A 13,096-nucleotide genomic window follows, 5' to 3' on the forward strand; every position below is an offset into this window, starting at 1 on the left:
TTTATTCCGAGCCCGTTCAGCCCGTTTAATTCTTAAATAACCAAAAGAACAAAGAAAAGTAATCCGCAGTGGAAATTTAAATATTCTTAAATGCTCAGATGTTATTTGATGTTTATTAACACAATTTTAATATGAGTATCGAAAGAGTTTTCATGGTCGTTTGTAAAAGTTTGTTTGAAACGATATGCGGCTGTTTTTTTTTCTTGTTCCTTTACTTTGTTATCCATTCTTTTGAAAACGCTACTCTTGAAACAAAATATCAAGTTTTTGTGTATCACTGGCATTAAAGTTTTTGAAGGAATTTTACCAAAGAATATATATATATATATATATATATATATATATATATATATATATATATATATATATATATATATATATATATATATATATATATATATATATATATATATATATATATATATATATATATATATATATATATATATATATATACATATACATATACATATACATATACATATATTCATTCTACTACATTATATCTTTTTATACTTTAGGTTTAAATGAATGTTTTAAATGAATTTTGCAAAGTTGACGAGTATTTTTTCTGTGATACTGTGTTAAAAAGGATTCAAGCATTTTCTGAAAAACAAGTTAAAAACAAAAAAGATTTTCTATCGAAAACAGCCAATTTAGAGAAAGCTAGCATACTGCTTTTTGATAAATGCTTGCCAAGAGGAAGATTCTTAATTCACAAATGTGCTGAATTGGTAGCAAGTGTGAAATCTGTATCAGTAGGTACAGAACCTGACAGAAGAGTAGTTATTTATCTAGATAATACCAAAGACAAGCTGATATCTGATCAAACAAGGAAAAGAAAAATTATGTCTTCAAAAGATACCAGGTAATTGCATTAGTTATATTTATCTTCAACAACATGATTTTTCTTCAGTTATTGAAAAAAATATCTAATTCAAGTAGTCATGCATACAAGGGTTAGATCTAGGTCCCTGTGAAGCTTAAAAAGTTGAAATAAATTGAATCAAAAGTTTTATTCAAGATTTTAATTACTCAAACTAAATGAATTGCATTGTAAACCTTTACATATGTAGATTACAATACGTAAAAAATATTTTTAATCTTCAAGTTAAGAAGATCTAAGTTCAGCATTATGTCAGCTATAAAAAAAGTGCTACTGACACCATAATTCTAACAGTATGTGTAAAAATGTTGTTTTGTGGGGTAAGTTGGCATACACTTTAAAGATAGGAAAGGAGTACATTATTAGGGATCAAATTTAACTACAATTTTTTTTTTTTTAAGAAAATTAATTATCTGTGTTACATAAAAATTACATAAAAAAATATCTTAGAAAAATAAGCATTATTTTTAAACTAATATTACTCAAGGTCATATCGTAATTAAAGTTATTAGATATATAAAATAAAGGGTCTCCATCTGTACCCAAAGCTTACATTGTACATTTAGATGTATCAACTGTAACAATGTCCTCAATTTTGGTGAGCTGTTATATTTGCTACATTTAACCTAAAATGACCCCTTTAAACTTGAACCATTTTTCTTGTAATTTGTATCTTACAGCAATAATATTTATTATAATATATTAAAGTAAATAGAGTCAGTTGATTTTTAATATTATTTTTTTAATGCTTTATTAAATTTTAAAGCAAACAAAAAAGTTAACCTAAATTGTTTTAATTTTATCAAGAGTGGTTCTATAAACAAAATAAGAAAATAAATATCTTTCAAAAAAAAAAATTTAAGATTTTTTTATGAGAAATATATACAACTGTTTAAAAAAACAAACAAAAAAACAGAGCAAAAATATAGAGTCAGGGTGCATTTTAGTATTTTGTATGCGCACCACAAACTTTCACACATGCACGAACATGTCTAGGCATAGATTCAACTAGTCTGATGCATAATTCCCTTGGAAGTTTTTTTCAAAGCTTTTCTAAGGCCTGCTGTAATTGTGCAACACTGGCTATGCTCTCTTTGACCAATCTCTTGTCTATCCAAGCCCAAATGTTCTTGATGGGATTGAGATCTGGAGAATGAGCTGGCCAAGGCATAATCATAATGTTTTTCCAATCAAGCCACTCTTGAACCAAGATTGCAGTGTGAGCAATTATGCCATCATGCTGAAAAATCCATTGTTGTCGTCTTCCGCGAAATGCTCTCGCTGTTGGCAAAAGTTTACTTTCAAAGGTCTCTTTGTAGTTGTACTGGTTAATTCTGCCGTTATAAATAGTGTATGACCCTGTTTCTTTACGGGAGAAGCATCCCCATATTACGACTGATCCTCCTCCACCTTGTATCCTTGGTACACAAAAATGCTCTTTGAACTTTTCACCAGCCAGCCTCTTGATGATTAATCTTGACTTGCGATTTATCACCTCAAAATTGGATTCGTCGCTGAAAATTACTTTGGCCCAGTTTTCTACAAACCAGTGAAGTCTTTCTCTACACCACTTTAATCTTTTTAGGCAATTTGAGACATGCAAAAGTGGTTTTCAAGCAGCAACATAGCAATCTAAGCCTTTCTTATTTAGGCATCTTTGTACAGCCCATCTACTAATACTACCATTACCAGGCGTATTAGTGAACCCTTCAGCAAGTTCGCGGTAAGAAATTTTAGGGTCTTGTCTAATCTTTGGATAGAGATAACTTTGGCCTCTTGAAGTTAGCTTTAAGGCCTACCAAGCCTTGGTAAATCTTTGACATCATTATGTAGCTCGTGGTTTTTCAACGTTGTTTGTACATATTTAAGTGAAACATTGCAAATTCGAGCTATTTCTCGTTGGCTTTTTGTTTTATCTTTTAACAGACCAACAATTTGCCATAGTACGTTGTCTGAAACAGCTTTTCTACCCATTTTGTCTTTTTACTTTACCAAATAATTACCAATGCAAATAACTAAAGATATAAAATTGATAACTTAATTTTATTTTCGGAAGAACGTTTATATAGTTCGAAAGAAATCAACCACCAAATTTTAGATCGCTCAGATAACATTTTGTGAGATATTTCAACTAAAGTTGTTAAATTTTAGTTGACTCTATATTTTTGCTACATTAGAAATACAGGTATGTTCTAATTGAATTAATAATTACTCAAGACTGGTTAACCTAACGAGTTTGAATTGTATACTATTCAGTAGAGAATCAATTAATTAACACAGTTAATACGCTTTTAATCATATTAATTTTTTGGTTTTAAAGATAATTTTGAAAAAAACAAGAATTTCACAAAAAACTAGTGACTATATTTATGCAACCCACTGTATAAATGGTTATAATAATTTTATTATCAAATCATTTTCAATATATTATTAAAACATATAATAAAGTATATTCTGTAACTTCATTGAAAGTAATAAAAGTAATATTCATAATGGCTTTTTAGTTATTTGCTTTCTATTTTTTTTTCCTGCTTTACCAATTTATCTAATTTTATCCAGACAACATTTTAATTTTGTTATTTTTTCCAAAATGATAAGTAAAAAGAAACTTCCTGGATTCTTTGTCTAATAATTGAATAAAGATAACTTTGTTACTTTTTTAGTTTTATAATCAAAATAAAATATGAAAAAATATTCTCTCAAAGTCAGTTACTTAAATGGCAAGTGTAAATTATTTTAGAATTGAGCAAAAAAGACCTGACAAAGAGATTTTTGTACCAAGATATAGGCGCATGGCAAATGCTGATTATGCAAAGCTTTTGTGTGATGTTGACACAAGTACAAGTAATCATAAAGTTGTAAATACAAAAGAGACATTTAAATGTAAAGAGACAAAATACCAAAAAGAAAAGAGAAAAAGACAAGAGAAAAAAAAAGAAAACACTTTTCAAAACTCTAAAGATGATACTAATACCTCATTTTGTGAAATTAGACAATTGAGTAAATCAGTAGATCATTTAGCGAATATCAAAAATGATCGAGGTGAGGAATTCACTAAAACAGTTACTGTATGTGATGGATTTATAAATAAAATAGAAAATGAGGTAACCACATCTTTACAAACTGAAAGCCTAGAGCATTCATCAACAAATAACAAGGATAACAAGATTTCATTAAATGATTCAGAAAAAAATACTTATTCAGAGTTCTTACATGATTTAAATAGAATTACATCTTTGCTCCATCATAGTACAAGTTTTATTGATATGGATTCAGAAACTCTTCAACAAAACAATCATGCTCCAATCCACTCAACAGATTGCAATTCCATTGCATTAGTTGATGTCATTCAAGAACTTATCAATGATATACTGAATGTTGTAGAAAATTTGCAGTATAATCCACATATTTTTGATGCAGCTGTTCCTTCATGTCAACAAACAGGTTTTGAAAATGAAATCAATTTTGATAATAGAATGAAAACTCTTAACACATCAATTGATTGTAATACAGAAGTTCCCAATAATAATGATAGTCAAAAAGATATTGGCTGTAAATCATTAAATGGTTTCTCTGCAGAAAGTGCTATTACAAAATGTAATAATAGTAAACAATCAGAATTAATTTTTCCCACCAAAATTAATAAAAAGCCTCAAAAGTTAAAAAAGAATATTAAAAAGCATTTTAATAATGAAATAAAATTTGAACCAGAAAAGCTACCTTGTGATAAAATTGCAACAACAGATGATCAAGATAAACTAGGAAATGATTGGGATGTGAATTGGACGGAGGATGGCAATTGTCTGAATAAAGATATCTTAGAAGTTAGTAGTTCTTATATTTGTTTAGACTTTTTGAATTGTGTTTTAATTATTTCTAGGTTGAGGAAAATGTTTGTAAGCCACGTTAAAACAACTATTTTTTATGATAATGGTTCAACATCAAAAGAGGTTCGCAAGTCTCCATCCAAAACCATTGGTCATTCAGAATAAGATCTGTCTTCAAGATTGAAATCACAACTATTGATAAGCTTAATCATTTCTGTAGGATTTGCAATACAACTGTATCTTTGCCTTTATCATTACAAATTGCTTTGGCAGCTACTTTTACATCTAAATTCTTTCTTGAAAAATGATGCAGCTCAAAATTTGTGATTATATAATTGACACAAAACTAGAGCAAAAACAAAACAAGTATATAAAAAAGCATTATTTTAATATGGCATACAAACCTTTTCCACAACCTAACATTTATTTACAAATATAAATTTTTGTTTTCCAAGTTTTTATTAGAGATTCTTCCTTCAACAATTATTTAGTTAATGCACTTTTTTTTTCTTTTTTTTTTTTCAGTTTTCTTCTTTGACTGGCATTGATAATCCAATGGTAGAAGAAGCCCAAATTATTGATTATTTACACTTTTCAACAAGAGAAATCAGCTTAGATGATGGTGGTGGGTATTTATAAAATGAAATTTAAGTTAAAATGCTTAAAGTTTTCTGATAATTATTGAAGTTTATGAACAATTTAAGTAAGCTTAACATAAAATATTGTTATTTGCATTAACAATATTAACAAAGCTTTATTTGATTGGTTATTTTAGTGAGTGGATGTGCATCAAATACATGAAAAAAAAAAAAAACTTTTAGAAGTAAATAACTTGATTTTATTAGAAAATGAATTTATTTGTTTCTTATGGTTTATTTGTTTTATGTTAAATTTTTACAATTTTATAGTATAAACTTACTTAAAGTTAGGTTCCCAAAAAGTTTCTTTTAATTTGTGTTGTGTTTTTTTTGAAGAAGAAAGAAAACTGTTTCTTGGTTGAAAATCAATCTTGAAGCTGTTTTTTCTATGAAGGTTTTCTTTTTAAAGGCTATTTTAAAAGTAATATTTAAAAAGTTTGACTTTATATGTTTGATCATTTAGAATTTGGACACATTGTTGAATTGTTTGATTTCTCACCTGTTTTAAAATCACAAGATATATTCAATGCTTTGAAAAGTGCTGGGTAAAAAAATTACAGTTTGAAAATATTTATTTATATGCTGAGCCAGTTACCCATTAAAAGCTTCTTGGAATAATTTTTTTTCCTTGAGATAGCAAATATTTTCTTAAATAAATTAAGTTTGCAAATATATATTTATTATCATTATTTTCTCTATCAGAAAAAGATTAACTGTAAAATATGTATTGGGTTGATTAGAATGTTTTTAAAACTTTAGAGAAAGTTTTAACCTGGAACTTTTAGAATCTTCTTACTACAAGGTAAATATAGGGGAACTCATTACAACTAATTAGATCTATTTACAGTACAAAATCACACTAATAACTGCTCACTTATTGATCTCTTTATGACTTAAAATCTGATGTGAATTCCAATTAGCTACATCCAATGATTTAATTAACATGTTGGTAAATGTTCAGGGTGTAAACGGTTTACTATCTTTGATCAGAGCAAGCTGGAGCTCACAGACCAGCCTTAAAGTTAGCAGATGTCAGAGAGACAAGTCTAAAACAAGTGAACTAAGAAATTTTGTTTTACCCATGGCTTAATAGATAACCACCTGTGAGCAATCAGCAAAGTCTGCAAGATAAACGCTGATGAAAACATTTTGCTCCTATCATAAAATGTACATTTGATTCGCTAACATAGATAGATAATTGACTGTTTAACACACAAATTATACTGGATGAAAAAGGACAAAGTAGCACAGGCGCAGCCAGATAAATGTTAGGTAGATATACATCAAAAAATGTTATATGGGATGTGCGTGGTATGATCCAAAGTCTGCAGCTGAACTCTGATAAATTCTCATCAATCTACCGAATTCAAAAGCTCACTTGAAGATCTACGAAAGCAGACTAGCTGTAGAAAGTCATTGGCAGTACTGAAAAAAAATTATATATAAAAGTCCAACTAAAGTTCTGAAAATATTTTAGACAACCCAATTGTTTAAAAATAACTTTGAATGACGTTCATATTCATAATCTTTCTTTTATGAATAGGATCGACGATTATAATATAACATGGGTAGACGACACGCATGCTTTAGCTGTTTTTTCGTCTCAAAAAGCCGGTAAGTTTTGAAGCACCCAATTGTGATTCTGAATTTAATTTTTTTTTTTTTTTACTTTATTTTGGACATTGTTTGGTTTTAGTTGTATATTTTGGTTTTAATGTGTGCCAATTATTTTGCTTGACACAGCCGTATCTTAGATAAAGAATCATACGAAATAAACGTGTTTTAGAAAGTATTTTTGGTGTTTTTCAACTTGCCATTAATGGTCTGTTTTCGTATTAAGGTTGTTCTTTTTCAGCTCACGAAGCAATAAAGAGTTATTCACCGATACTTCAAATGAGGCAAGTAATCAACGGAACAAGGCAATCAAAACTAAAAGCTAGAGAATTAAAAGGTGATTTTTTTTTTTTGACATCCTAAAGGTCATAAGGAATGAAAAAAGTTTTCAAATGCTTTCATTGTCGTAAAATATTTGCATGAAAAAGCACGTTTCCTAGTTTCTATAAAATCAGTTTCACTTTTTTCTTTCTAGACGTACTTTTGCCATTCAAGAAACGTCCTCCTACCACCGGATCTGTGGCGCGCAATTTAATTTCAGGGGCTTTAGGGATTAAGTCTAACCTAAGCCTGGAACAAAAAAGTAAAGAAAGGAAGTTGCTGAACGAAGCTCGAGGTATTTTTTAGGCGTTTCATTGAATAATAAACAATCGACAAATAATTGACAATTATGTTTTTTTTGTTTAACTTTTTCATTTTAGAACAAAAGAGGCTTAAAGCAAAGAAATTAATAGAGGTATGGGAAGGAGATTAGTAGTTTACTGGTCTATCTAAGATCTGGCTGTTGAAGTTGTTTTGGTTCGCTTTGCAGATTACCGTAATTATTTTTTCACCGTAATTATCGCTTAGCTGATTGCGCAGATCACGGAATTTAGTTTAAAGGATAAGGAATTCAATTGTAATAAATTATAACAACCTGTAATTTTTATTATATGTACGTTATTTAGTTTGTATATAGCAAGTGTTAATTCAAAATGTAAAATATTTAATTTTTATTTTAATGAATATTTATCTGCGTTATTCTTTAAAAGGTTTCTGAAAAACAATCGCACTAATTATTCCAATCTATTGGAATAATTAGTGCGATTGTGTTTTCACTGGAAAAATTTCTTTAACGCCAATGTAAATTGACCAAAAGAAAGTTTTTTATTGTTGACGCTGAAGAATCTACGGCATAAGTTTTTTATCGCTGACATTAAGTGAGGGCTGGTAGCAAGCAGGTGTTCTTTAAAGTTGATCTTTTGAATTTATCTCACTGTATTTGTCTTACTCATGTATATGTCTTATTATGAATTTATCTTATCATGAATTTATCTCACTGTATCTGTCTCACTGTATTTGTCTCACTGTATTTATCTCACTGTATTTGTCTCGTACCATGTATTACCTTTTAGGTTTCACTAAAGAGTCAAGCATTACAAAGAATACACAGCTGCAATCTGTTCATTGTAAAAGAGAATAATTTAAAAAAGAGATAAAAAGAAGGTTTTTTTTAAAAGAAGACTTAATTGAAAATGAAACAAATAACCGACTAGTTCAAAAGATAAACAACATAATTAGTAATTATTTTTGTGTGATAAAAAGATAATCATCAATTCGTAACAATCGCATAAATGAACCGTATGTTTACATAAATACTGGTTCTTATTAAGTACAGATCTTACTAAGAACAGAAACTCTTTACTCGTATGAATGAAAAATATTTTGGGATCAAGTTAGGCTACTAAACAAGAAAATGACTTTGGTAATATCCAAACATTTTTATTGAGCAATAAAAATGTTTGGTTATTTACCAGACAGTTACTTTACTGATGGCGGTCCTCAAGTAAGGTTTTGCATTACCGCACAGAATACTATTTCAGGGAAAAATGCAACGCGCTGAAATCTAAGATAAAATATTTGACTTGATGGCCATGCAACTATAATTTTAAAATTCAAATTATGTTTAAAAGAATTTTTATAGATATCCATTTGAATATTATAAGGTGTGATTATTAAAAGTTCCCAGAACCTTAAATTTATTCGACAGAATTAAATTATTTTCATTTCTATAAAATGACTTTTCAATTTTAGTCACTAACTGTTCGATAGACAAACAAACGACGAAACAAAGAAACTCACATGACTTTTATTTTTTACATCATAGTTATATTTATAAACTGAGTATGTTTTTTTTTTTTTTTAAGGTGAGTTTTAAAAGAATTTTTGATGTTCAGGATCTTAATTGTGCACCCACCGTTGTCATTTTGAATTTATTATTATTATTATTTTAAGAAATAAAAACTATTAGATCTATTTATTAATTATGAAATTTATTATAAATTGATTGTAAGAACTAAATCTCGAACAACATCAATTTTGAGATAAAATTTTAATATTTTCCAAAGATAAATTTTTAATCAAATACTCTGAAATAAATTACATAAAAGTTATTTACATTCCTTTGGTGCTTATAATTAATGTTCTCTTTCATTTGTAAATAAATAGCTTGCTGATGTTTTCATAAATGAAGAAGAGTTGTTATTTCACTCCATGTAAGAAAAAGGATTTATTATCAATGGACTCTTTATATAGTTATTTCATAAGGTTTTAGTGGATGCATAAGAATGAAGCATCACCTCTATGTCGTCATTCTTATGGGATTAGGTTCTCAATGTAACTTTATCATAACATAACTTAAGTTATTTTACTCAGGCAATAATTTCTGTTGTCGAATTAGACCTAAACGAAGCTGGTTTAAAAATTTGCCAAAAACCTTTCTTAATATCTCTTTGCTTTAGATAATAAATCACAGGATTAATGCAAGAATTCATTTGCATTAAGAACACAGCGCTCAAATAAAAAATTTGATGTGCTTCAATGCTGTAATCCAGTTTAATTAGCTCAAAGACCATCCATATATTTAAAGGAAAAATGCATGCAAAGTAGCATGAGATTAGAACCGTAACAGATTTTGCTAATCTTAGATGTTTCCTATGGTTTCTTAAATTTATGTTATGGAAATAATAAGCAGCTGATGTGGCTGACATGCAACTACCATCTGATGAGACTTTAGTGAATGATGAACAATTACCAGCTACAAATCGGCTTTTTTTACGTTGTAAAAACTCTCCTTCTCTTTTGCTAACTTCTTTGGTTATTAAAAAATAAAATACTGCTAGAGCAACCAAGGGAATTGTGTAGTTTATAATGCGCAAAATAAGATACGTTATCATACTAAATTGCTTAGCAATAGGTATTAATCCAGGAAATATCCAAGATAACAAAATGAGTAAAGCTGCTTTTTGATTTGTAATATACTGATTGTAGTTAGACAATTTCGTCAGTAACAAGTATCGATCGTATGACACCAGTATTAATGTTAACAATGACGAACCAACAAGTAAAACTACTATATGTCCACGAATGTAATGGGCAATACAATTTGATATTAAATCAGCGTCTAGAACTTGTGTAATTGTAAGTGGACCAAGTATAAATCCGACAAGCACATCAGCAATGCAAAGCGATAACAAAATATGATAGGATATTGATCTTTTTTTCATCCGCAAGATGATAATCAATACAAGAGAGTTGCAAACAGTTGCCAATACAGTTGCAACAGAAAGTAAAACAGCAAAGATCATTATTTTTGGTGGTTGAAGTAATTTTGTACGCCAGCAAATCATGGTTTCGTATTTCTTTCTAAAAATCTTTAGCTTATATTATTCCACAATTTTTATTGCTGTTTATATAAAGATAAGAAACTATTTACAATCTGCAATATAAGTTATGCAATATTTAATGGTGTGTTAGATATATAGCTCCGTTTGAGTTATGTAATATAGAATATTTGAATAATAATATTCAAATTTGTAATATAGGATGAAAAAATAATTGTGCTCCTTTATCATATAAGGTTTTCGGTAGGGGAGTCGAAGGTTTTGAGTAAAAAATTCGAGAGTTTTGGGTAAGGAATTCTTCTCTGTTGGAAATTTAGGTCAAACTAAACTAAAAAGTTTGAATTAAATATTTGACGATACTTCTTTATTTCTTCTTTATTATGGTTTTATGCAAGTACAAATTGCAAAGCAGAAATGTAGAAATACTTTCACCTTTAAGCTATTCCATCTTAAAAGCTTTCTTTCAGCAAATAAAAAAAATGGTAAACTGTTTTTAAGCTGATGAAAAAACATAACTGAATCAATTTTACATATTTGAAATTTTAAGTGTCAATTTTAAACTTATTTTGAAAATTTAAAAATTTAAGTGTCAATTAAAAACATATTTTGAACGCTTCAATTTAAAAAAATAATTCTAATACCAGAATATTCCAACATCAAGATGTTGCCTTATTTTTCAATTGATAGTTTTTTTTAAATAAGTAATAATCTAAAAAGACTCTATCTAATAGAGCTTATTATAAATTTATTTATTACAAAAGCTAAATCTTCTGCAGCATCAAAAATGTAGTAAGAATAAAAGTTTAAAATATTTATATATCATATAAAATAAATTTTTAATTAACTCTCTGAAATAAGTTCCAGGTTTTTCTGGAATTTGCTTTCTTATAATTCATTATTCCTCCATGTTGTTCCATTTCCACTTGAGAATAAAGTGCTAATGCGTGGCTCACATTGTGAAGAAGGCAAACTTGATTCCTTTAAATAAATCAAAAAGATCTGGCGTGTTTACTAATTATCGATTTGTTACAATTATAGGCTCAAGGTTTCCTCGAAAATAGTTAACTGGATGGACTATTATTAAAAGGTATTATTGCGGAAGTTGGTCTAGGGATAGTTATATCAGAACAACTCTGTTGTTAAGGTCAACCATGCCTAACTTGACTTATAAACCAGATTTCTAATTTAAGCTAAGAATGAGTAAACGGGACGTTCAATTGTTCAACACGAATTTTTTAGACTTTCAACTCTTCACACAAAACTTTTTTTTTTTTTTTTTTATAAATGGTCTAAAATTATTTTCTTTTTAAACATTTGATCTTGTATTCCATTAAGTAACTCAAAAAAAAAAATACTTTTAAGTTTCATTAACTACTGAGGAAATCCGCGACTGGAAGATGTTTTAAGATTTAAAAAATATTTTATCATTATTTTCTGCAGATGTAACACATAAAAATCATTTTAACGCTCGGGTAATTTATATTTTCTGTTAACTGTTACAAATCAACTCAGAACATGCCTCCACACTACCTTTATTCTTTTAAGCTTTTTTTTTCATTATATATATTTTTTCATTTGTTTTGAGAAAAAAAATTACCTATTTTTCAATAGGAAATGTTTTTTTATTCTTTGTGCGTATTAAAAAGCTGTTTAGAATACTGATTTTGTCATCATATCTAAACGATTGTTCATAGCAACGCATATAGCAACAACAACAGTTTGTAATTGCATCCCTTTTATCACCTATAAATAACATAAAATTTTATTGTATAAAATAAGCGAAAATAAAAAAGCTTATAAAAGAGATTTCACAGATAATCAAAAAAATAACGAGGAAACAAAAGCAAGTTCTGCAGGAAATTGTTAAAATCTAAATTTCTTGTTTTTTTCTTTGTTTCCGAATGTAGTAATCTTATAGGAATGATATCTCAAGATTTATATGTAGTTGAACAATTTTCAGGCGTTGTTCACTATACTCTTAACGTACGTACCTTAGGCAGAATCTTGAACAGAACATTTTTTTTTTAATCAATAAATTTTTGTTAAATCATGAACCTTTTGTTTACTTGTTAGAATGTTCAAAAATTTGGCAGCCGTAATGAAAGGAGGGAGTAATATAGAATGATTCTGCTAAAATTTTAGTTTTTAAACATGGGTTCTTTTCAAACTACAGTTCTTTTCTGTAATTCCCTTTTTGTACATTTTTTTTGCTGACTAAGCCGCTTAGTCAGCAAAAAAAATGTACAAAAAGGGAATTACAGAAAAGCCGCTTAGTAAGCGGCTTAATAGAACGTTTTCGATTTAAAACTTTTTTTTTTCATTCACATATATTTATTGTTCATATCATGGTTATAAAAGATTGAAAATAACTATAAAATAGTTTTTAGTTTTTTTTGCCCTGGATCCACCAAAAACGGAGATTTTCATTAACAACAGTAAACCACCAAGCCATATTATTGAGGCCATTAG

General features: G+C 28.3%; 2 protein-coding genes across 2 annotated transcripts; one reads left to right on the forward strand and one right to left on the reverse strand.

Annotated features, from left to right (window-relative positions):
• The first annotated feature begins 495 nt into the window (after positions 1-495).
• LOC145180378 (uncharacterized) lies at positions 496-7,970 on the forward strand. The gene is made up of 8 exons (XM_090082751.1): positions 496-868; positions 3,627-4,710; positions 5,239-5,338; positions 5,815-5,896; positions 6,895-6,965; positions 7,207-7,302; positions 7,441-7,581; positions 7,667-7,970. The coding sequence occupies exons 1-8, from the start codon at positions 528-530 to the stop codon at positions 7,717-7,719; spliced, it is 1,968 nt and encodes a 655-aa protein (XP_089938877.1). The 5' UTR covers positions 496-527; the 3' UTR covers positions 7,720-7,970.
• Positions 7,971-9,409: 1,439 nt separating this feature from the next.
• On the reverse strand, positions 9,410-10,732 carry LOC145180449 (alpha-1A adrenergic receptor-like). Its single transcript, XM_080055339.2, has one exon. The coding sequence runs from the start codon at positions 10,631-10,633 to the stop codon at positions 9,656-9,658; it is 978 nt and encodes a 325-aa protein (XP_079911465.2). The 5' UTR covers positions 10,634-10,732; the 3' UTR covers positions 9,410-9,655.
• Between the last annotated feature and the right edge of the window lie 2,364 nt (positions 10,733-13,096).

This window comes from Hydra viridissima, unplaced genomic scaffold (genome assembly GCF_058129835.1).
Source record: "Hydra viridissima isolate aposymbiotic clone 2 unplaced genomic scaffold, HvirCarnegie_v1 scaffold_3, whole genome shotgun sequence".
NCBI lineage: Eukaryota > Metazoa > Cnidaria > Hydrozoa > Anthoathecata > Hydridae > Hydra > Hydra viridissima.